The following is a 26116-nucleotide window of genomic DNA, read 5'->3' on the forward strand; positions in this document are numbered from 1 at the left end:
ATAATAAAAATATTATAAAATATAAAATTGGGCATGGGACTGGCCATGGCACGACCGGCCGGCCGGTGGGCCCAGTCCTCAGCGCCTCGATTAATATTTTATTATTTATTATTTTCTTTTTATTTTGCATAGGTTCATCATTCCTTCGTGTTTTGGAATGCTCGCTTGTGCATTCAGGTGCTCATTTGTGCATTATTGCTGAGTACACTTGCACCATTTTGGTCGGGGCTTACTCGAGAGCTGCTCAGATGCCCACATATCGAATATTTATCACTAATCCGTGGAATTCTACTGGGAAGAACCACAAGTTGAAGTGACAAAATATTACGAAGAATCGTAGAATATTGCTGAATATTCAGTTAACGATTAGAGATAATTAATCTATGGCTCTATACTAGCAGGCATGTTGTCTAGGAGCATTAATTATCTAAGGATTGAGAAACATGAGCTTGTTGAAACGTCATATTTCCTTTATATAGTCAGGGAAAACCTTGTTGCATTCTGAAGACGTTATTGCTCTATACTAGCAGGCATGTTGTCTAGGAGTCGTCCAATCTTTCGATGCTATACAGAAATAATTATTGCTTTCGCAGTTGTTCATCTTTCATAAATCCAAGAATTATATTGCTCAGTATTCATGAGATGTGTCGTTGCCTCAGCTGAGAGACTACACATCTACATATACTCTGAGAGACAGCCTTCTCAGTCAGAGATTTTATGGCATGATCTTTCATGCTTCAATGAGAGACATGAGCCTCAATACTCATCTGATTGCCGATCAAGAGCATGTATAATTATGGTTTTACGATTTTAACCCTTGTCAAATCCACCATCTACATTAAATCCCATGTTTAGTGAAGGACAGTCATGTTCCTCAGTCAGCACTTAATGATGATTTTCCAGTTACAGATAAAATAAGTAATTGAACTTAGTAATAGATAAGATGTTACCGGATTTTGACTGAATGATCAAACCATGGTTCGAATGAAAACCCCAGTGGCATAATAAAGCGTCCCCCAACGAGCATAAATTGGTGTAGAACCGATGATTTGATAGTGGGACCTTGGTCGGTTTAGGATTCACGGGCCGGGCCCAAATAAGGAAATCCTTGTGAAATTAGGTTTTGAAAATAAAATTGATATAAAAGGAATTTAACCCTATTTTTCTTATTTCTCTCCCACGACCGACCACCACCTTCATCACCTCACCTCCTTCACGTCAACAGCAGGAGGAAAAAGAATTGTCGGAGCGCCACCACCGTCCGACCAACTTCCGGCCGACGCCGACCAGGTACGCGGCCTTTTTTTTTTTTGATTGATGATTTCATGAGTTTTTCATGCTTTGATCATGTTAAAATTATGTGTAGTGTGAGTTTTGTTGAAAACCATTATTTTATTAAACGTACGTTCGTTCGATCATTAGTTCAAGAAACTAGCAATAATCCCTAACTTGAGAGAGATTTTTCTTTTGTAATAGACCTGTGTCTAGTGATAAAATTTTGTTTATGAGCTTTCATGGAAACCAAAACTTTATTTTAAAAGGTGTGAACCTTTCACAAAACCGAAATAAACCTTCGTTTCAAAGAAAAATGCCCGTACGAAGGAAAAGAGATTTTTTTTATGGAACCGTGACATATAATAAAATATAATGTCGTATATTCATTTACGTGAGTTTACTCATGTTAGATAAAAAAATTGAAAATTTACGTGAGTTTTTCACATTAATCATGATTTTCGTAAAATCAAAACATGGGCTTTGAGTAACCCTCAAAATTAGACAATTAATTTATGATGAAATATTGTCTTGGTGTAAATATAATAGCTCAGTTGCGGATGTTTATACTATGAAAATTATGTTCATGATTTTATGACAAAATCAGTTTCGATTTTCAAATGATAATGTTTTGTTCGTGATTGCAGGTTTCAAAGAACGAACTAATTTGGAGCGTTAACTCTTATCACAATTACTGTGTTAGTGAAATTGTAAAGAGGTAAGAGTTAAGAATTACCATTTTTGTAGATGTTTGCATAAGTATTCTGTTGTCAGATTATATAACTCCATCATGTTATCGAAGTTTGCACCTTGTATGATGATACACTGAAGTAGAATGCTTTGTGCACATTACAGCTACTTCGCAAGGATGTCTGACTCCCAGGAAAATGATGCCTCCAGAGACGATACATGTATGGATGAGACCTCTGCTGGTGAAGAAGAAGAAGAAACTCCTGGGCTCAAAAACGTTACAAATATAGATGATGCATTTTTCGAGGTTCAACAGGGAAAAACATCTTCAATCTCCAGCATTTCGTCTTCTGATAAATCCCAGAGAGGTTGTTCAGAAGAAACTGGTGACTGCTCGAGCAGCTGTTCGATTTTGTCTTGAACGAGGACTTTTCTTGCGTCGATTATAGAATTCAAGCTTTCTTGATGACCTTTAAAAAAATTCTCTGGATGGGCGAGACATATGCTGGGTTTTCCTCGTGTTAGAGCCATGTTGGATAGAGCACAAGTGACCAGGGCCATCCAAGCGTCTGGAGATTTGTTCATTTTTCATGATGCGAGAGATATTGTAGCTCTTCTTGCTCATTGGTGCATTCCAACTCACACCTTCATATGCAGATGGAGAGAGTTTACTATTACCTTGGAGGATGTAGTCGCTTTGTTGCATCTCACGATCACAGGAAACTTCCCTGAAGATCTTTTGACAGAGGAGACAGCAGTTTTCAATATCTTGACAGCCGAGATAGAGAGAATTAATAAAGCGTCTGGCAAGGGTTGTTATGCCCACTGGTTAACACACTGGTGGCCACGAGATATTCCTCTTGAAGAGCCTGGTGGTATGTTATCTGCCGCTTTTTTGTGTTTATGGCTGTCCAGGGACGTGTTTGAAGACATCGGAAATTTGCTAAAACGATTTGTAATCCCTTTTGCTATTAAGATGGCACAAGGTGAACAACTTCCCATAGGTAGTATATTATTAGGTTCTTTGTACTCTAACCTGGATTCCTTGGTTATAGACTCCAGTGTTTCGAATGGCTTTATGAAGATTGAATGTTATGCCAATACGATGTTTCTCCAGGCCTTGATGTGGGAACGCTTCAAGAGTTATGCATCTATTCCCCGCAACATCTTGCAAGGGCTGAATGCTTCTGATTCTCGCCGTATTTTCCCTGAGAGGGATAATGCCAGGATTATGCGCTGGTCTACGAAGCAACCTCAATCCAAGACACGCTTTATTGATTTGTTAGACAACGAATCTGAGTTTAATTTCCTCCCCTGGGTACTGATTCCTCCTTATGTTTCTCAGTTGCAAACTTTCAACACCATAGAAAGTATGACTTTGAAATCTGGCGTTGACTTGAGCGATGGCGAGAGATCTTTTATGCTGAGTTGTACTCCGGGTCACTTGATATCAATAATATATGGAGACTTTTCAGTAGAAGAATATAATATTGACAGAGTGGCTCGTCATATGGGCATGGATCAATACGTTCCAACTTTTCGAAGGAAGAAACCGTCAGTGGAACAGCTTAAAAACTGTTTGGATCGCACACGTGTGGAGGGAGGTTCTTACTGGTTCCCTGGTTCTGAACGAATTACATATGTAACTCCAGGTTACATAGACTTCTGGGATCAGCAGATTGAGCGTTTACACGATTTCGTAATGGTTGGCCAACCTTTAGTGAAAGAGCCTCCTTCTGATGATATGATTGCTTCTCGACCAAGATTGAAACACATCTCCGGCGGCGATAAGCGAAAGACATCTCCAGGATGTTCACCAGTATATATCTTTTTGCACATTCTTCATTAAAATTAAAATAATTTCCTTTGATTATCACCTCAATTCCTTTTTGCAGGACGGTCGTGCTGTGAGACCTTGTCTTGAAGTCAATTTCTCGTAAGCAGAAACAGTTATTCACGGTGGGGAAGGTAGGAACAAGAATTGTAAGTTGTTTCCTAACATCATAAAGTCCCCGGTTGTTTCCTTGGTGAGTTATGAACACTTTTCTGCTTCGACTTCTTATATCCGTATTACTAGGATCTTAAAACCAATATTTGTTATTTGGTTATAGAACTGTGCTCCGTCAAGTATTGACGGTCTTCAATTCTCTGATGCTGGGCAGGCAATATCTGATTTGAGCGTTGAAGAAGAAAATGATGTGAGTACTCCTCTACATAGCCGCACATGATGCTTCATATATAAAATGCTAATTGTTTAAGAATATGTCTAAGAGGATGTCGTCAAGGGATCGGAGAGTGTTGATTCCCGTTCATCCTCGGAGAATAGATGTTAAGAAAATTCTCAAGGTTCGAAACCGAATGGAAGTAATGAGCCTTTTGATGCTGATACGGGCAATTCCAATTCCTGAACGCTTCGGAGACTCCCCAAGTAAGTATATCTCCTGTAACCTCTTCATAGAAGTATGAAATTGCTGATTTGTGAATGAATGAATGAGAATACATGTGAGTATACAAGTAATTTTGTCGAAATACGTCACCAGAAAATTTCAGACTTCAGCTTTTAGTAAAAACGTCGTAGAGTCTTCGTTTGAAGTCGGATTTTCATGGTATGCATATGTATCTTTAAGCCCGGAGAATTTCCAAGCTTTAGCGTTGAAGCTGTTTGAGTTTAGAGCACGTTTAGGGCCTTAAAAAGGCGAAACGTTAAACTTCCAGGAGAATTTCAGAACTTTTTCAGCCTGTATGTTGTCCGATGTTTTAACCACATCTCCTTGCTCGTTCATCAGTTTGCTATGAAATTTTGATACGTTGTAGAGGACATCCATTAGAAGAGAATGGTATATAAATCATCCTCATATTTCTTGTATATTTCTCCCAGTTCGTCATCTTGTACATGGCAGAGTAAAATTTCTTCAAATGAGCTTGCCTACTAAGCGTATTTTTATGACTTTCACGCTATTTGCTCGCGTATTGAGTGTATAATGATGAACCTTGATGATTTTGGACTGATTGTATGCTGTATTTTATGATCCTATTTGGTTTTCATGTCTAGATTGCTCTAACCTCATGCAATCTTCGTGTTAGGTACCAAATACCGAAGTTGAGGATACTGAGATCAATAATGATAACGCGAGCAGCCCTGAAGTTATTGATGAAGAGACAACCATACCTTCACTTCAAGGCCATGAGAGGGTTGTTACTGAAGTTATGGAAACCTCGATTGTTGCTACTCCAGTAGTAGAAGAAACCGAGACAGAAGTAGAGGAGATTGAAGAAACTGTTTTCATGACCGTAGAAGTTGCTCCAGTAATTGAGAACCGTATAGTGGTGCATGAATATCCAAGTGAGGGAGTTTCTTTTGATCCTCCATTTGACGTATCGCTTCCATATCATGAATTATTTGGTGGATTCGGCGTTCCTATTGGATATGCAGGCTTGTACGAGAAGATATGGAGGAAGTTTGGTCACATCTTTGTTACTAGAGACCCTGGACGCGCTTATGCTTTAACAATGCAAGTAAGTGTCATCTTGCGTGTTGTAAGCGATAAATATTCTAGGGACAGAAATACTGTGTACTCTTTGATTGGGAGTTCAACTTGGAGAATTCAGAAAGACTTGGCTTCAATGTGAAGTGGCTTCGTAATAAAATAGATGCCATCAAGAACTCGTGTGAGAATAACATACCCTTTCCCAATGATGTTGTGATGGATAAGAAGGAAAAGATTGCTAAGCTGACTGAGGCGTTGAACCTGGAGAAGGCGGCTTTGCAAATCTTGAAGGATGCAGAGGAGCAAAAGTCTTTCTTTGCTGACTTCCTTTGATTTCTTTTCATAATATCTTGAAATTCTGAACTCCTGAACTTCTGAGAGATGTGAGGTTTTATTTTGGTTTTGATATTGATTGTTTTTGGATTGGTAGATGATTGAGGATTTTCTTTTAGATTTGATAGAGATTTTCTTTAAGTAAAATGAACTGAATTTTGATAAATTGTTGAATTCAAATACTGAATGAAAGCATCGCAAACGTTTTGGAGAAATGGAAATACAATGAAAGAAAATCCTAAATACCAAATCCCAGGCGTCATGAATGCTCAAACGCCTAGTACTTCAGACGTCCAATAATTTTAGGCGTCAAATGCCTTAAGCCAATTTTCGTGGATTACTGGTAGGGTCCTACCATCTGTGTTGACCAACCTGTAGTACCCCCCGTTCATGGCCTTAGAAACCGCAAATGTCCCTTCCCAATTGGAATTTCTTGCAGAATGGAGGTTGCGCTGATTTGCTTTGAGAACTAGGTCTCCTTCACAAAATTTGTTAAGCTTAGTTGTTCGCGCCTTGAATATCTTCTGCTGATTCGGAACTCCTCGTGTGGCGGTATTCCAAGGCTGTGGCACATATGGACACTCATGCAAAGGGGAGTATCCAGAGTACTATCTGTCATGCTTAGCCATATCTTCAGCAATGAACCTCTTAATAGAATGATCGATTTGACGGGGCTTTGTGCTCCACCATTTGGTGTAATATTGTTGAGGTGAAGATATCCACTCGTAGCTTTTTGTGATTGTTAAGTTGTTAGTGGGAAAAAGTCCTCGAACCATAGCAACATAATTAAACATTGGTAGTATAGGTGCATGAAGAGGAATTAGACTTTCCTGAGTTCCTTTCGATGAAAGAGTGTGCACTTTCTCCAGGTTTCTGTACTAATTCCACCAAAGCTTTAACTTCCTCCAGGTGTTCGAATGATGGAATATCTTTTATTTTTTCTGAGTCAGAGCTTTCTTCAATTGAAGGCATTAGAGTCACTTTTCCAGCATGAACCCAAGGTCGTCCAAGAATCATGTCATATCCTGGATCTTCCCGGATTATATAAAACTTGGCTTCAGTACAAAGCGAGTTTAATCTGACCTTAAGGGCGATGTAGCCATACGCGTCTCTGAGTGTCCCTTCGTGATCCCTGATTGACATGGGAGCATGAGTAGCTTCTTGTCGGGTGATGTCAGCAGATGTTAGAGTTTTCAAAGGAATGATGTTGGTCGCAGTACCAACATCAACGAATGCTCTTTTGAATTCATTTCCCTTGATATACACTGTGGTGAGCAGTCCCCAGTTATACATTTCTTTGTCGGTGGCTGGAGGCTCAGGAGATATTTCTGGAATCAGTAAACGTTTCTCGGATACTGTATGGTTCAAATCCATGAACATGTCTCCCCTTTGCGCTTTCGACAGATAAATCAATTCATAGACATGCTCGATCAATGACTGAACTGCTTCTTTAACTGGTTGTTCAGAGATGGAGAAAGTCCTGACTGGGAGAGGGTCTCTGTGCACTCCTTCAGTCCCCAAGTTGAGCTCTCCTTATTCAACCTTTTCCCTGAATATGTGTTTCAAGACTCTATAGTCACCGGTGGGATGATTGACGAACTTGTGGAAGCGACGGTAACGAGGGCTTTCCATATCTTCTTCAGTTGGTTCCTTCTTGACATATGGAAACTTGATTGCACCATCTTGGATCCAAGCATCCAGGAGATCAATCAATTCTTTAATGGCAAGGGTAAAGTCAGGTGCGTCTTGATCAGGAGTCCCTGTGCGCTGGTCAGGGGCTTGTGCATCTTGCTTGTCCTTCCTTTATGCTTTTGAAGGAGTGGAGGTATGCTTGCGCGGTGGTTAGGCTTTCTGTTTGCTCCCTTCTACGACAGCGTTTGTGGAAGGTTGGAGATTGTACTGTTTGTTGATCATACATCTGCTACCTCGAGCGTCTCGTGGTTCCTCAGCCTTTGTAACTTTTGTTATTTCCAGTAAAACGGGTGCAGTAGTTGCCGATCTCTTCGCCGCTTCATGGATCTCTGAGAAAGTGTGGAAACGAAGATTTTTCAATAAATATCTATATACCGGGATCATGTCATTGATATACAAGTCTAACAGTTGTTGCTCCGTGACGTTTGGATCATGACAGTCCAGGGCCTGAACTCTGAATCTCTTCACGTAGTCATTAGGATGTTCATTGTTCTTCTGAAACATTCTTCCGAGATCAGAGAGATCAACTTGTTCTGACACAAAGAAGTACTTTCTGTAGAAGGCGTTAATCATTTCTCCCCAATTGTTGATAGTTCCTGGTGAGATGTTATTGTACCAGGTGTATGCCCTGTCTTTCAAAGACTTTGAAAATTCTTTGAGACGAACAACATGGTTATGCTCGTGTTCACCCCAATGCTTCCAGGAACCGAGAAACATGCTCCCGAGCATTGCCTGTTCCGTCATACAAAGTGAAGGTTGGAGAGATATAACCTTTCGAAAGAGGAATCCTTTGTGTAGCAGCAGCGCATGGAGGCTGGTAACGATGGACATGTGATGTCTTTTCTTTTCCATGGTTATCCAAGAGGTATTCCAAATCTTCCCGAGTAATGAAATTTGATGATTCATTCGCCGATGGATCGTCTGCAGCTTTGCGGACTTCGTTGTCATCCACTGTATGAATTGGAACTACTTCCAGATCAACATCTGAGGATGTTTCCTTTTCTTTTACTTTTCCTTGAGTCTTCTATGACATCTTGTCAGTGAGAGTCTTGAGATAATTGAATAGTTTTTTCTGTGTTGTAGCCATGTCAGTTTGATTCTTTGCAAGAGTTTCTTGCACCTTTATGAGATCAGCCATGGTAGGTGGTGGATTCCCCCTGACTTCCTCAGGTTGACGGTCGAACAGGGGATGACCTTCCATGTTAGCGGGAGGAGGAATAAAATCACCACCGTCAGTGTTAGAGGTCGGCCGATTGCACGACTTGCTCACATTCTCATCGTGTGAATGAACACACGTGCCGTAGACCGCCAGAACAAAACCCTAGTTAATATCCCCCATGTGACATGATTGACATCTCGTGAACGTGGAGTCTGCAAGACAGACGTGTATTTAGTTAGTCAGTTGCTGACTTTATGGGATGATGAGTCCTTGTATTGCTGAGTTGAACATAATTTGCAAATGTTCTGAGACTCATGAATTGAACATGTCTACTGAGTCAAAAATATATCATTGCCGAATAAATGTTGATAACCTGAGAAAATTGTGCTGCTGAATCGTTATATTGATAGTTGAACCAATATTCCTTAGTCTGAGCAAATATTGCTAGTCTGAGCAAATATTGCTCATCTGAGAAAATGTCGCTTGTATGAGCAAATGCCGCTCGCGTGAGAATTATTGAATATTGACAGTTGAACCAATATTCTTAACGTGAACAGATGTTGTTCATTTGACCGAATGTTGCTCATTTGAGGAATCATTGGTAACAGTGATGAGTCAAAAACTTGGTAGGCGAATATAGATGTGTAAATAAGATGAATAAATGGATGCCTACAGTGATAACCTGCAAGTGCACAGGGTCAAATTGTAGTAATGTGTGCAAGACAGGGTCATTCCACAGGGACTTGGGGTGTATTGAAGCATTCCTAAGCTAGTTAATCTAAATGCAATGAGTGACAATGACACAATGACGCAAAGAGAGCAAAACAGGGCCTATACAAGGTGAGTTAAAGGTGACAGTGGCATATACAATGGTATTTAGGCAGTGGCAAAGGCAAAGCAAGCCAAGGCAGTGAGGGAAACAAAGATAATGAAACAGAGGTAGACATAGGCTTTACAGGGCAGTGACAGTGCATATTTACAAAGCATAGTGTAACAATAAGAGTGACAGGGGCATACAAAGAGAATGAGAGACAATGAAACAAAGAAAGAGATACAAAGATAGTGTTACAAAGAAGATGGTGACATTTGCAAGGCAATGCAGTGAATTTACAATGGAACAACAATGGCATATACAATGGTATTTACAGGGCAGTGATAGTTGCAAAATAAACAAAACAGATGCAAACCAAGGCTACAAACCAAGGTTGTGAGCCAAGGGCAGTGATGGAAGATAAGGGATAAGGTGAGAACTAAGGCTTCAATTCCACCCCTAGATGCATATAATTCTCTAAGATGATATACTAGTCTTCTCCTATCACAGCGATGCCTTAATCTCAGCTATCATAAGTCAATCCCCTAGCATTACTTGTCTTTCTAAGGTACAAGCAATCTAAGATTATACTACATTCAGTTCATATAGCCTTTTCGGAAATTAAAACATGCTTGTCATCAAACTGTCATGGAAAAGAAGTGCTCATACAATAGGGTTATATTTATATAGAGTTTCATCTCTGCCTTAGTAGTAAAATTAAAACATGATGAAGTTCTTAAACATGTTGTTTGTCAGACAACAATGTACAAAACTATCCTACTGATGCTAACATAAGAACATAACATAACATAAACATGAACATGAGCTTGATGTAAATTGTAACAATCACACACTCAAATTCAATACATGTTGGAGTTCTGAACAGCTGATATTAACAATGCATTTGAATTGAGAATCATGGAATTGAAAAGATTGATAAACCCTCAAAGCTAACAGTTCATGGAAATAACAAAACTAAACTATTCTACTGATGCACTGGCTAATCCAGGCATGCCCATTACAACATCCCAAAGCATCTATTTATACTCAATTACACTTTACAAGCAAAACCCCCAAAACAGTAAATTAGGGTTTCTGAAAATTGAAATTCAGTTTACCTAATCTTTGATAATGGCTTCTGTAAGTTGACCCATTCTTCTTATGACTCTCCTGCTCCTCTCCATGCCTTCCAATTGCTTTTCTAACTCGACCTATTCTATTGATTTCTTACCTAGGGTTTCAGAGAGAAATCAGGGAAGAAATCGAGAGAATAGATGGCTAGAATTTTAGGGGAATGATGGGTTTCGGTGAGGGATAGCCATGATGGCTTTTGGTGGTTGATTGTGGTGGTTGAGGCAGTGGAGTTGGCGGTGTTGGTGGTGAAGGTGAGGCTGTTGCAGACGGAGGTGAGGGAGGTGAAGTCGATGGAGAAGAAGGAGGGGAGTGTTTGGTTGATGGGTATAGGTATTAGGTGCTTGAGTGTTGAGCGGGTGCAGCAAATTTTGATGAACAACGAAGATGAGCGTTGTATTGTCACTTCTGAAATGGATCTAACGGCAAGATGGAAGCAGGTATTGAGCGACCGTTGGATGCCTGATACAACGAAACTGACGGCTCAAGATGGAGTTAGGTGTTGTAGTGTGAAGCAGGATCTTCAGATTTTGATGCACGACAATGAGGCGACCGTAGGATGCTGAGATGATCCAATCTGACGGCTGAAGATGAAGGAGGGTATGGATATTGGAAATGGGTTTGGGTGAGGGGTTTGGGCCTTGGGTATGCCAAGCCCATATATTCTTTAAGAACAATTCCCTCCTTGTTGAGCCCATTTCTAGCCTTTTGGTCTTGCGCACAACATTCTTCACAGCTTCCTTGCGTAATTCTTCTCGGCTTCCACCACTTTTCTGCTCTTTTCGCTCCGTAATTCCATCCAAACTTTATTTAGTACCTAAAAATGCAAAATTAATTAATAAAAATATTTATTCTTGAAAACAAATAAAATACAGAATATGGGATAAAATGTTGAATTAATGCACAAAAGATGAGTTAATTGCCAAGAAAAATATATAGAAATATGCACTTTTTAGCACTCATCAAACAGGACCAAGATAAATATTAATCTAAAATACTGGCAGCTGAACCGAGTATACTTAATTAGGATGTTAATCATGGGATCAACATAAAATTATTAACGTTTGAATCTGGAATTATGAACCTTGGATTCAAAACCCTAATTTTGATCAACTGCTGAGTTGATGATAAATTGATAATTTATTGAAAATCATTCATGAAATGGAGAAGGGATCGGATACATGGGATGATAAACCGACAATGTAGAGCCCAGATGCTCTAAGTGAGCAAAATTCCAAAGTCTCTTGAAGACCAGTTGGTGAAAGGATGATTAAATGCTGGTTTAATCATTTATTAAAAATAGTGCTCGTGTGAGCGTCAGGTAGTAGAACCTGATTATGGAGAGATGAGGGACCGACCAAGGGGTCAAGGGACCGACCTTGGTGGTCATGTGACCAGCTGATGGTCGTGTGAGCAAACTCCAAGTTGTTTGAGAAGAGTTTGGACCTAGTATGAGCAATTGAGCAAATTAGGTCAGAATTGTTCAAACACATGGGACCGGATCTTTGCAAGCCTCAGGGCCGACCTTGATCGGTCAAGGAGACATGCTTGTGTCACCATAATGTCAGTGTCTCAGTCCTGAGAGTTTTGATATTTTTCTAGTGTGCGTTTGAGCAACATTTTGAGAAAATATGAAGAAATGAGGGATTTTTGCTGAAACTATGAAAACTTCATGAGATGAAGGAGAAAATAATAAAATATTGAAGGAATCATGAAGTATGGGACCTGCTATGTCCAAAGCATGGCCGTCCGGCCAAAGATCCCGGTCCTAAGGCACTTTTCCTAATTTATAATATTTTTCATGATTTTAGAGAAATATCATAAAATCCAAGAGTTTGTTGAAACCAAGGAATTTGTTGAGGTCAAGGAGTTTCCATGAGATGAGGGAAACATAAAAAATGATAATAATAAAATAAGGGGCGTATGGGACCGGCTAGGGCCCGGTCCCACGAGTTTCCCTAATTTTACATTATTTTTATGACTTGAGGGAGATTTCATGAATTCAAGGATTTTGCTGAAACTAGGGAGTTTCCTTGAAGTGAAGGAGTTTCCATGAGATGTGGGAAACTAATACTATTAAAATAATGTGACAAGGGCGTGTGGGACCAGCCACGGCTAGGGCATGGCCGGACGGCCAATGAGCCTGGGTCCCGTGCGTTTTCTCCCTAATTTTACATAATTTTCATGAATTTAGGGAAATATCATGAAATCATAGAATTTTCATGGGATGAGGGAAATAATAAAAATATGATAAAATATAAAATTGGGCGTGGGACTGGGACTGGCCATGGCACGATTAATATTTTATTATTTATTATTTTCTTCCTATTTTGCATAGGTTCATCGTTCCTTCGTGTTTTGGAATGCTCGTTTGTGCATTCAGGTGCTCATTTGTGCATTATTCCTGAGTACACTTGCACCATTTTGGTCGGGGCTTACTCGAGAGCTGCTCAGATGCCCACACATTGAATATTTATTACTAACCCGTGGAATTCTGCTGGGAAGAACCACAAGTTCAAGTGATGAAATATTACGAAGAATCATAGAATATTGCTGAATATTCAGTTAACGGTTAGAGATAATTAATCGATGGCTCTATACTAGCAGGCATGCTGTCTAGGAGCACTAATTATCTGAGAATTGAGAAACATGAGCTTGTTGAAACGTCATATTTCCTTTATATAGTCAGGGAAAACCTTGTTGCATCCTGAAGACATTATTGCTCTATACTAGCAGGCATGTGTCTAGGAGCCGTCCAATTTTTCGATTCTATATAGAAATAATTACTGATATCCCTCAGTATTCATGAGATGTGTCGTTGCCTCAGCTGAGAAACTACACATCTACATATACTCTGAGAGACAACCTTCTCAGTCAGAGATTTTATGGCATGATCTTTCATGCTTCAATGAGATACATGTGCCTCAATACTCATCTGATTGTCAGATCAAGAGCATGTATAATTATGGTTTTATGATTTTAACCCTTGTCGAAAATCCACCATCTACACTCTTGCATATGTGAAGGATCCCAAATACCATGGAAAAACCAAACATATTGGTAGGAGATTCCATTTCGTACGTAATATAGTTGCACAAAGAAAGGTTGTTCTTTGACATATCTCCACGAACAAGATGTTGGTTGACCCTTTGACCAAGCCAATGCCGAGAGTTGTTTTCCAATCTCATGTAGAGAACATGGGATTGACTAGGATTTGATATGTAGAACATTTAATTGTTGTTTGATGACATTATTATTATTTTTGAATGAATGAATGAGTATTGATTGTTTTCTTGGTTAAATATGTTTTATGGAATTCAAATATACTATTCATGTGTACATGTATTTGAAGTTGTCTACAGGTAAAAATCGACCTACTCATACAGGTGATTCACGTTGGCGCTTAATATAGCGAGCAACATGAGACAAGAGAAAAGAAGTTTTTGGGAATATGTATTCAAAACCTACCTGTTTTTATAATAGTCTTTTGATTCTTTTCTAAACTGTATAAGTCGCCTTAGTATATCTAAGATGAGATCTCAAAGAGATCAATCATTAAGTTTGACCACCACTTAATGAAGCATGTTATAAAGCCAGAGGTGATTTTCTAAATAGTCTCTATGTGTATGACTGGGTTTAGAAATTCAAGTTGGGCGCTTTTTAGCGACTAGACTAAGATCTGTATGGTGTATATTTTTAACGTAATTCATGCCCACTTAAGTGGGAGAACACCATAGCATACGCATATTGTATGTGCTAAGTCGACCGAATGTGGGAGCTATGAATGATTCCCTGCTTCATTGCTGTGTGAGTCACTGGATTAATATCCAATTCTTTTACCCCTTTGACTTGGGTTTATGTCATGAATAGGATACTTAATGATGCTACTTTAGCATGTTTTCTAATGCGATGTGTATTTCCGTAATATGATACATGTCTAGGAAAGCTATTAAGTTGAATTGGATTTATATGAATTTCTTGGAAGAAAATTTGATGATACACCATAAATTGTGATTCATTGTTGGCCAGCGTTTTTCGACTGTCGAAAATCATGAATACAATTTATATTTGTGGGTTCAATACTGCTTTTTTAGAGGGATTAAGATTATTGCATCGGGTGCAGTCAAATTAGCTGAGGTGAAAACGAGAAGTTAGTAAGTGATGTACTTTGGTTAGTTTGATGAAAACTTAATCATTGTGCTCCTTCCATTTGTGTAATGCTCGTGAGGTCGCACACCCTATATCCAGTATGAAGAGTTTGGTAATGCATGAATGAGAATATTATATTATATGCGTGCAAGTGGGAGATGTTAGTATTTGGTCGTTGTATCTTGACCCATGACCAAATCCATATATATGCCTGCATATGTAGTGGGGGAATTGTGGAATCATTCATGCGAATAAGTGAGAACCCTACGAGTGACTACTTCCTATCTCCTATCCAATATATAAGAATATTTGTTATTCTTATTGACTAATGAAACTGCCGCAAAACTTAGGGTTTATAGAAAGTATCTCTTCCATTAATTTTCTAGGAGACTAGGGTGTGAACAAGTAGTATATTCTCTAGTAGATTATATTCAAGGCTTCACTGCAATTGAAGAATAAGAAGGATTCTCAAGAGGCTTGTAACAACAATCATTCGATCCTGGGGATTTCGGATCTTCCACAGGTAAGTTCCTATATGAATCCATTTACTTTGATTCATGTTATTGTAACAGTAGTAAAAAGAAAATGAAATACAATAGATAATAATTGTGCACTTAAACACGTAACCAATCGGTATCAAACGGTGTCTCAGGGATAGTCTCGTATCGGTCATAAGCAAACCCCCATTGGAAACACAAAACAAATATAAGTTAATCATTTTGTATCATTCAAAACTTGGGATTACGAATGTGTATGTGTTTAAATACTTACTCTTATAACACCCAACATATCGGGTTCGGCTTCCTTCACGGCTTTTAATTCTTTTTTGAAGGCTTGGCATTCTTCGAATATCTCCCCGAACCTTTCCTTGACGAGTTTCAAAGTCCTTGAGTTCCAATTTCCGTCTAACGTCATAAAAACTATGAATACATGGTTCCACCAAGCATCATAAGTTTGATCAGTGTTTTTTCCTAGATCTTCGGAATGTTGTTTGAGTGTCACCCAAGCTCTCATTATGGCGCAATTCTCTTCGTAAGTATAAGGAGTAGCCATGGTGTTTTCTCTTCTCTTTTTGGATTAGAAATTGATGAGAATGAATATGATAGTTGAGAAATGTGATCTGGGTAAGGAAGAGATGAGTTATATGTGGGTCTCTATTTATAGATATTAATGACCCAACGACCATGTATTTGAAAATTTTTCCATTGAACGACTCAACCACATTAGTTGAATTCAAATTTTACAATAAATGCTTATGGAGTCGTTATGGTATATTGTAAACAATGACGAACCTTTTGTATACTGAGAATCGTCGTTGGTATATGTTTATACCTAAACGATTTAGGGTATATAAAAAATTTATGTACTCCACAGATCACATGCTTAGTTACACAATACCCAATTAGAAGCGTAAATTGTGTTGGCTCGGTGTTGACGGGAGAAAATGATTTACTGGTTTTTTAGGAAATGAAGAGACGACCGTGCGGACGAAGACTCCTCAACCGAGCAAATTTATTTAACCTTTTTGAAAACAAATGCACTACATGGGAGTGCATTGAGTTCGAGAGATAAATCTGTAGGACTCCGTCCTAAACCAAGACAATGGTCATTCCATAGTCAATTCGGTCACAAGAGAGGATGGGTCAGTATATAGGAGGGAAGCTGAGAAGTATGTGTGAGATCAATGATGATCAAAGGTATTGTAAATGTGTTGTAGGTTTCTGCAAATTGATGAACTTATGGGTTCGAATAAGTTTGAATTCTGCTCAATTGAGAGTGATTGTTCAGATGAGAAATATTGTGACAATTCCCGTGTTGTTCTTACTTCAATAATGAATTCAAAGATCTTATTTATATTGCTAGAACATGGACACATTGATCTCCAGTAAGTGTGACGGTTGCTTGAGTGAAAGAGTGGGAACGTGAGAGATCGTGGTTTAACCAGTTCCATCTCATGCGGATACTGGGTTGATCGTCCATCCACTACTTTACCAACTTCCTCAACCGCTTGCACGACTTACTCACATATCTCATCGTGGATGAACACACGTGTCGTAGACCGCCAAATCAAAACCCTAATATCCCCCCATGTGACGATTGATGTCTCATGAATGTGGAGTCTATAAAGCAGACGTGTAATTAGTGAATTGTTGACTTGACTAGACGATGAGTCTCAGTGTTGTTGACTCGAGCATGATGAATGAATGCTCTATTATTCATGAATGAGCATATCTACTGGGACAGGTGTATAGTTCTCGAATGATCGTTAACATGATGAATATTGACAGTCTGAGCAAATATTGCTCGTATGATGAATTACTGAATATTGATAGTTGAATCAATATTGATAGTCAGAATACACATTTCTCGTATAATGAATTACTGAATATTGATAGTTGAATCAATATTGCTAATTTGAGCAAATATTGCTTGTCTGAGCAAAATACTGCTCGTTCGATGAATTATCTGAAAAAGCGGGGGTCTAAAAGCACACCAATATTTCGCTTAGCAGTCTGTATGGAAAAACTCCAATACACTTTCTAGAGAATCAACTAGACAGTTAGACTCAATCAATAGAAAAGTATATCAAAGAGTTTATATCTCAATATCTCGATTTGATCTATACTCAAGCAAATAGAAATCTGCGAGTCTTTATCAAAGAGAGATAACTTGGATGGTACCAAAGACCAATATCCAAGTGTCGATCAATTTAAATCAACAACCAAAAGGTCGGATATTCTAATTGATTGGACAACGCACAACCTAGATTATTTCAATTATATAAACAAATATAATGCGGAAATGAAATAACACAGACACCAGAATTTTGTTAACGAGAAACCGCAAATGCAGAAAAACCCCGGGACTTAGTCCGGATTGAACACACACTGTATTAAGGCGCTACAGACACTAGCCTACTCCAAACTAACTTCGGTCTGGACTGTAGTTGAACCCCAACCAATCTCACACTGATCCAAGGTACAGTTATGCTCCTACGTCTCTGATCACAACACCAAATGAGCCTAATTGTAACGGTTTATAGGTGTTACAAAGACCTTCAGTAACACTGAATAAACGTTACCGTTGATGGTGTGGCATATTTTCTGTCACAGTTTTTACATGTTACGATTTGGTCAGTAACGTTTTCACAGCACCAGAGCATCCGTTCCATTCTGTGCAGGTAGTAATACGTCTCCACAATCTGTCACACATGGATACTGTTACTAAAGTTTTCTCTTGTAACACTGAACTAGGCCTTTGGATGTTACTGAAATCACAAATATATCAGGTTATTTGTCACCATCTGCAGCTGACATAGTTCTCGAACATCATACTCAAGATATGTATCTGTATTTCTGATGTTCTCCACATCAAATTAAAAGATAAAGAGTATAATATTTCTCGTAATATCATTACTAATATGCTTTTGAAACAAGCAAAGAATCGAACAGATAAAGATTAGATCATTTCTTTCTTTACAAATACAAGAAAACGAAACTAAATTCGTTAATAGTGTCAAGGTATCTTTTAGTCGCCCATCCTTTTTGATGGTTTTTGCGAGAAGCTTAAACTTGTACGTTCTTCCTAACATTTAAATCCTGGCAAATACCGTGTTTGACTTGAAGGCATCTCCACTATATTTATTATCTGAAAATGATTATTTCTGTGGACTTACAGCCTGGCAATACCGTGTTAGACTTGCAAATAATTATAGCCCGATCACGCAGAACTGGATTGTCTGTCTCAACAGTAGCATTATTCAGGACTACCTGCAATGGTGCAATTGAAAATGCAGAAGCATGAATATCAAGCATTGAAGCAACAAACCTAAATCATTCTTTGTGGGCCTTCTGTTGGATTCTTCGTAAAATAATTTAATAGTGACTGTAAGCAAATGTAACTGAACCAGAGCAGGCTCTTCTGAGAAACTCTCCAAGAAACCTATCAAAGAGATCATTAGCACTGTCAATTCATTTTGCGTATTTCATAAATTATCCAGATCATGGATATCAGCAGAAACAAAATTACAAACATATGCTAAAGAATAAAAACTGAGACTCAACACTGGACATTGAATGTTAACTTCAGAAGTACCTTTGATTTCAACTAAGGTGTCTAATCCACATGCAAAGTACTGCAATAATTGATTGATAGCTACAGGAAAGTTGGACTTCAATAAGAATTTAAATAATGTGATTTATTAATTATATAAACTGTGTTTCAGTAACTTAGTGTTAGGATATCCCCTAGAGATACCCATGATGAAAATGATAGCCTCCTGGATGCCATAGTTATGATCTCAATCAAACACTTTACAATATTCAGCTGCTCTTTCTAACTTGATGGCACATAAATAGTACAAGCCATTTTTCTGACAAAATCTACGCCAACTTTGGAGGCATATTCCTTGAATTCCAGTGGAGCTTGAAAAAATTATTACCTGCATACGAAAAAATTCTACGTCGGTCCTGAATTACACATGATTAACAAATTATTATTATTATTATGGACAGAGACAAACAAAAAAACTTGGATCCTTTTTGTTACCTACTGTAATACCCAGTGCAAAGCGGCGCTGGATCATGGAGTTTCGACTGTAGACTGCAGAGATGATGAACCAGATTACAATTAAAGAAACCCAGAAGAAAAGCCATATAGAAAATGGGTATAGTTCTTACCTGCATACCAAACTCAGATGCAAATGCACTAGCCTTATGAAATCCAGCTGGATGGCGCATCAGATTATCGGTTGACTTGGCTCTTTTATGCCAAGTCATCGCTTTTGCAATCCAAGGCACGCTGTATAACCTCTTCAGCCTGGGGATTAATGGAAAATACCTCACAGTTTTTAGTGGTTCAGTTCCTCCTTTTTCAGTCTTTGGGTCTACATAATGCTTATACCTAGGCATTTTGCATTTTAGACACTCGACTCTCTCAGCATGCTCTTTCCTATACAGAATAGGATGATTTGGGCATGCATGAATGGTTATACATTCCATTCCTAACTCCTTGATAGGATTCTTCATATTAGGGTAGTTATCAGGCAAATTGGCACCTTCAGGCAACACGTCTTTAAGTCATGATAACAATGCTGTGACATTGTTGCCTGGCATGCCAAATTGATCCTTCAAATTTTGTAACTCAATCATGGTTGATAAGGTAGTCCTAGACTTAAGGCATGAAGGATATAGAGGTTCAATGGCTTTTTCTCTCATTTTTTTCAAATTTCTTACTTCTAAGTGAATCACTATCATTAGGAGTACTATGGGATTCAACTTGAGGTTCTCCATCATCTACAAGATCTTCCATTCTAGGTTGCTCAAACGGGTTAGTTTCTTCAACAATTGGATTAGTATTCACATGCAAAGACTCACTCTCCCCATGAAGGTGCCAGAACACATACTTCTTATCGATATCCCAGCGTAATAGATCATACTCTATGTCATCAAGTTCGACTAACCCTTTCGAGTTTCGACATTTCTTACAAGGGCAAGAGAAAAAAAGATCTCTTCCTGCTCTATGTGCACAGTCGATAAATTCCTTGACCCCGGCTAGGTACAAATCATCGGATCTATCTTCTAATTCCATCCACTTTTTTTCCATCGGGACTGACATACTATATATTCAAACTAATCACACTTATCATGTATCAAACATGCATGAACTTCAAAATTTACTCACAAACACACACCAAATCATCTACCACAAAAAATCAATCATATCATTACTTAAGTTAGGATAAAGTAAACTAACCCACGTAGAAGCACTTCGGACCTCTGGAGTGTGTGATATATAATTGAGTTGTCGCAGCACCTTCCAAAATTGATATCAGTTAAGTTGTCTGTAAAATAAAGTTGAGGTCATTAATACATATCTGATGTAAAATATAGTTTGAAATGTTCTCTGTATGTATAAAGAGATAACACAGAGGGCTCATCACATAGATGACTAAACTGCACTCACATAAAATCTATCATGAAGTATTTCCAAATATTCACCTCAACTAAAGTATAAACCATAACAAATAAAATTCAAATACAATTAAACATGAATTTCACTGCTCATAGTGATCAAGTATTGCCCCCTGAGCTCATCGTGCCTGATATAAAGATCACACCTTTCATAAAAATAAACACAAACAAAGACATCTAACCTTGTTCCCATCCTCAAACAAAAGGTATACTATCTCACTTGTACAATAATCAATCCCAATTTAAGCATAACAAAGCAAACAAACTAAAACAACTCATAAATCAACATCTCATCTGTAATGGACAATCAATTAGGTGACTTCAAAATCAAACTGCGAAATTAACCCCATTAGTTACATATCGGTAGCAACTAATTAGCCCTTGGCCAAGTCATTTTACTAAGTTATGGAATTCTACAGGAAAATTAACATGCTACGAAAACCATTAATCCATTTCAGAAATAACACAACGAAATTATTTATGTCCATAAACAAGGATAAAATTAAGAGATGGAATTTATTTTTCGTAACTCTGACAAAGCCAAAGAAAATCCCAACATTTTCTAAATATCGGACACAGCTACGCAATCGCATGAGTTACGTTCTTCATATATAGTCTAGTGCTTTCAAGGGTCAACTGAAAATAGTTCAAGTGGAATTCTTGTATGTGAGCACTTAAATTTCAATTTAGCACAAGTCAGAGAGTATTTCAAGCTCAGAATAGTTGAGCAACATCAAACTTACATACAACATACTAGTCTATAACTCTTATGATACCATAAACTAAAGCAACAACAGATCCATAACCATTTAAAAGGTAACTTAGCAGGAATTGACCTATGTGTTATCAAATAAGAATCCAAGACATATCAATCCGAGATGCTCAACAAACAATATACACAATAAACAAAGATCCAACTAATTCCAAACATAATAAAACACAAATCAAAATCTCCAACTAATGTCGTCGTCAAATACACCAAAAACAACACAATAACGACCTATGTATTACCTTGAGAGACGAGGGTATTGAAGAAACTTGGTTTAGATCGCCGAATATATATATATATGGATATTAAGATTAAACAGGCTAGTGATCCCCGCATCATCTCTATCATTGGGATGGGGGGTCTTGGCAAGACTACTCTGGCCCAACTAGTATTCAACCATAGCGTACAAAATGTAACCCATATTGAAATAGCCGGGGGTCAGTGTTTCTGATCGTTTTGATCGCACAAAAATTGCTAAAATCATACTATAACGTTGGAGACAGTAACAACAATCGTAACAATTGAGAAGAAAATACTTAGCTCAAACCGACGCTTGACTGAAGTTCCTGGAGATGCAAAAATAATTGTAGCAGGAACTAGTAGAGGCACGTATGAGATATGCTGACCTAAAGGAAATATCGCCTGCTACTCCTCTGAGATGCTATAGCAATTGGCGAGTCATCTCCAGGATACAACTACTAATAGTATCCCTCAATGTAGCATACAAAGAAGGTACTCTAAGAGCTTGGCAGAGATTTATGAAGAAAATGAAATAGTTACAGAGAAACTAAAACAGTAGCAGAAAAGAACAAGAGAGGAAGAAGCTACTTCTTCTACTGTTGTGTATTTAAAAACTGAGCTGAACAACTCCTTTTATAGTCAACCAAAAAATGACCCGTTACTAGCAAAGAAAGATTCTCACGCGTATAAAACACACTCTCTGACTTCTGACTAAAGCTGAAAAGAACAGCAACAATCAAAAACATTTTCTGACTTCTGACAAAAGCTGAAAAGCAACAGTCAAAAAACATTTTCTGACTTCTGACAAAAGCTGAAAAGCAAAGCAGTCAAAGCACGCGTGTCAGACAAAAAACAGAGTGAGATTCTTCATGCGTGTGGCAAAACACGTACAAACAAAGGCTAAGAGATTCTTCTACATGTGTGGAAAGCACGAACGAAAAATTCAGTAAAAAGATAGGTCTGTGAACCCACACCCACACCCGACCGATCGGACGGACGGCGGCGTGCGTGCTTCGGTGCGAAGTACTGCGCGTACGGGAAAGGCAACCTTGGCATAGTCTAGGTCTTCCCCCTCACACAAAAGTGTGTAGACCCAAAGGGCCATGCCCTTTAGGCAAAACCCATGGTATTTAAGTCTAAAAACTCTTAAGATTTTAGTCTATGTGGGACTATTGTTTTATCTATTCAAATTGAAAAAATAACTATTGGGCAATAGGTCTAGGGATCAAGTCAATATCCATGTATTTTCAAAACCCGTTTTTTCTAACAATCCCCCACATGAATGATAAAACATATCGATAAAACACGAGAAAACTGAATACATCAAAATTAGGATAAGGTTTCCCAGAGATTGAACCTTAACTTAGTGAGAGGTTACCGAAACTGCTTGTTGAAACGGTGAACACAATGTCTTGAACCGCCAACAGTGAATGCAATTCATAAATAACAACCACACTTTGATGCCTCAAAGAAAAGCTGTCAAGCTCTTGCCGTTGTGCCCGTTTTGGCCGTGGGCTAAATCCCGGATTTAATGAATGTCTCTAAAGATTCAGCTCAAATTCTCATAGGAAGCGGCCCCACTTCCAACATCCACATAGGTGAGTCCATTAAGAGTGTCCTGCCACACCCCGCTTTAAGCAAAGCCATGGTACTCATTAAAATCTCAACAGATCATCCTAACTCAGGCAGGTAGCACTATCACACAGTTACACCATAGGGAGGGACTAAAATAGTGTTGTCTCGACATCACCAAAAATTAGTTGTCTCATTGAACCTTGATCTTGGAGCTCCATTCACAAGGTTGAGTATCCTTCATGGCGATTTATTCTATGAGCTTAAGTCTCATCCCCCTCGATGTGGATCTAACTACCTCTCTAGATAACCCTTTTGTCAAAGGATCTGCAGTATTCTCTTTAGACCTCACAAAGTCTATAGAGACGATACCATTAGAGAGTAGTTGTTTCACTGTCTTGTGTCTTCTTTGTAGATGTATAGACTTTCCGTTGTATACACTATTCTTTGCGCAACCAATAGCAGCTTGACTGTCACAGTGGATTGCGATCGAAGACACGGGCTTGGGCCAGAGTGGAATTCCTCCCAGGAAACCTCGTATCCATTCAGCTTTCTCTCCAGCTTTCTCCAGGGCTATAAACTCAGACTCCATAGTGGATCGAGCAATACATGTCTGTTTGGAAGACTTCCATGACAAAGACACACCTCCAAGTGTGAATATGTACCCACTAGTGGATTTGCACTCATCTGAGTATGATATCCAGTTAGCATCACAATACCCTTCTAGTACAGCAGGATACTTCCCAAAACTTAAGCAATAGTGTGAAGTTCCTCTCAAGTACCGAAGAACTCTGTAGAGAGCATTCTAGTGATCTCGCCCAGGGTTGCAAGTGTACCTGCTTAATCTACTCACAGTATATGCAATGTCAGGTCTTGTACAGTTCATCAAATACATGAGACTGCCAATAATGCGAGAATACTCAAGTTGAGAAATTCCCTCACCCTTGTTATTTTTCAAGTTACAATTGGGATCATAAGGAGTAGATACAGGTTAGCATTTTCATAATTAAATCTCTTAAGTACAGTTTCAGCATAATGAGATTGACTAAGACTATATCCATCAGACGTATTTCTGATTTTCATCCCTAAGATTACATCAGCAGGGCCTAAGTCTTTCATGTCAAAGTTTTCCTTAAGCATGCTTTTAGTGGTATTAATAATATCAAGGTTACTGCCTAATATGAGCATATCATCAACGTACAGGCACACAATAACATGAGAATCATCCATCGATTTAATGTAAACACATTTATCAGATTCATTAACCTTGAAGCCATTAGATATCATTACATGATCAAATTTTTCATGCAACTATTTAGGTGCTTGTTTTAAACCATACAGAGATTTGTTCAATTTGCATACTTTGTATTCAAAACCTTTCACAACAAAACCTTCAGGTTGGTCCATATAAATTTCTTCATTCAATTCACCATATAAAAATGTAGTTTTAACATCCATCTGATGTATATGCAAATCATAAATAGAAGCAATCGCAATCAGCATCCTAATAGAAGTGATTCTTGTGACTGGTGAATAAGTATCAAATAAATCTAATCCTTCATGTTGTCTATATCCCTTAGCTACCAACCTACCTTTGTATTTTTCTATAGTTCCGTATGTTCTAAGCTTCCTTTTGAAAACCCATTTGCAACATACAGTTTTACTACCAGGAGGTAAGTCTACAAGCTCCCAAGTTTCGTTTTGTTGAATGGAATCCCACTCATTAATCGAGGCTTCTTCCCACAAGGGATCTTCCGGAGAATTCATAGCTTCTTTATAGGTTTGGGGTCTCTACTGTAAGAGTCACAAAATCTGGACCGAAAATTTTCTCGGTTCTAACCCTCTTACTTCTTCTAGGTTCGGTCTCATCATCTAGAGACGGGGGATGACTAGTTGAAGGAACATATGTGAAGTCATCGTGGACCCTTTTGCGAGGTCCAGACCCTAAAGGAAAAATGTGTTAAAAAACACTGCATCTCTAGATTCCATTATGGTGTTCTGACCAATGACCATGAACCTATAAGCACTAGTGTGCTCAGGATAGACTAAGAAAACACAATCCACAGTTTTAGGTCCTATTTTTGTTTTCTTGGAGCGAGGAATGACCACCTTGGCCAAACACCCCCATACTTTAAAGAATGCATAAGAAGGTTGTCTACCTCTCCATAACTCATATGGAGTTTTGTCATATTTCTTAAATGGAACTCGGTTCAAGATATAGAAAGCAGAGAGAATTTCTTCCCCCCACAGGTTCGAAGGTAGCCCTGAACTAGCTAACATAGCGTTCACCATATTTATGAGTGTTCGGTTTTTCCTTTCAGCTACTCCATTCGACTCATCTGAAGAAGGTGCAGTGGTTTCATGAATTGTGCCATTAAGTTTACAAAATTCTCCTATGGGTATCACATACTCACCGCCTCGGTCTGACCTAAAAGTTTTAATTGTAACACCTCTTTGGTTTTCTACTTAAAGTTTATATAATTTGAAAGCGTCTAAGGCTTCATATTTACTTCTAAGAAGATAAACCTGACAGTATCATGAGTAATCATCGATAAAAGTGATGTACCATTTTTTACCACCTCTAGTTGGTGTTGATTTCAAATCTCCTAAATCCGAGTGGATTAGTTATAGGGGAATTGTGCTACGTTCAACCTTTTTGTTAAAGGGTTTTCTTGCATATTTAGATTCAACGCAAATTTCACATTTATGACCTCTGTCAATGTTTATTTTAGGAATGCAAACTAAAGTAGCAAGTCTTTCAATGGATTTGAAATTAACATGTCTTAGTCTATCATGCCAAACATGTGAGGAGTCAGAAACATAAGCAGAAGAAGATGC

General features: G+C 38.4%; 1 protein-coding gene across 4 annotated transcripts; it reads right to left on the reverse strand.

Annotated features, from left to right (window-relative positions):
* Positions 1-18131: 18131 nt before the first annotated feature.
* Positions 18132-21960, reverse strand: LOC113320115. 4 transcript variants are annotated; one of them, XR_003345914.1, is made up of 6 exons: positions 21709-21960; positions 20480-20567; positions 19405-19543; positions 19278-19327; positions 18821-19166; positions 18132-18667 (listed from the first exon to the last, which is right to left on the reverse strand). XR_003345914.1 is itself a non-coding variant. In XM_026568055.1 (5 exons), exons 1-5 carry the CDS (start codon positions 21803-21805, stop codon positions 18601-18603), a joined length of 438 nt encoding a protein of 145 aa, XP_026423840.1. In that variant the 5' UTR covers positions 21806-21810; the 3' UTR covers positions 18132-18600. The 4 variants fall into 4 exon arrangements, 1 of the variants encoding a protein (XP_026423840.1); XR_003345912.1 differs by having other exon boundaries at positions 19274-19327; positions 21709-21955; XR_003345913.1 differs by having other exon boundaries at positions 19274-19327; positions 20484-20567; positions 21709-21816.
* Positions 21961-26116: the final 4156 nt, after the last annotated feature.

This window comes from Papaver somniferum, chromosome 11 (assembly GCF_003573695.1).
Source record: "Papaver somniferum cultivar HN1 chromosome 11, ASM357369v1, whole genome shotgun sequence".
Taxonomy (NCBI): Eukaryota; Viridiplantae; Streptophyta; class Magnoliopsida; order Ranunculales; family Papaveraceae; genus Papaver; species Papaver somniferum.

Bases quoted from the DNA above. Each gene is read 5' to 3' on its own strand.
- LOC113320115 (XM_026568055.1), bottom strand. From the start codon at position 21,805: ATGATGCGGGGATCACTAGCCTGTTTAATCTTAATATCCATATATATA. The intron at 19,321-19,404 runs GTAAGAACTATA...TGCAGTCTACAG, and splicing joins CATCTGAGTTTGGTATGCAG to TCGAAACTCCATGATCCAGC. The intron at 18,668-19,273 runs GTAACAAAAAGG...TCTCTTTGATAG, and splicing joins TGCACTGGGTATTACAGTAG to GTTTCTTGGAGAGTTTCTCA.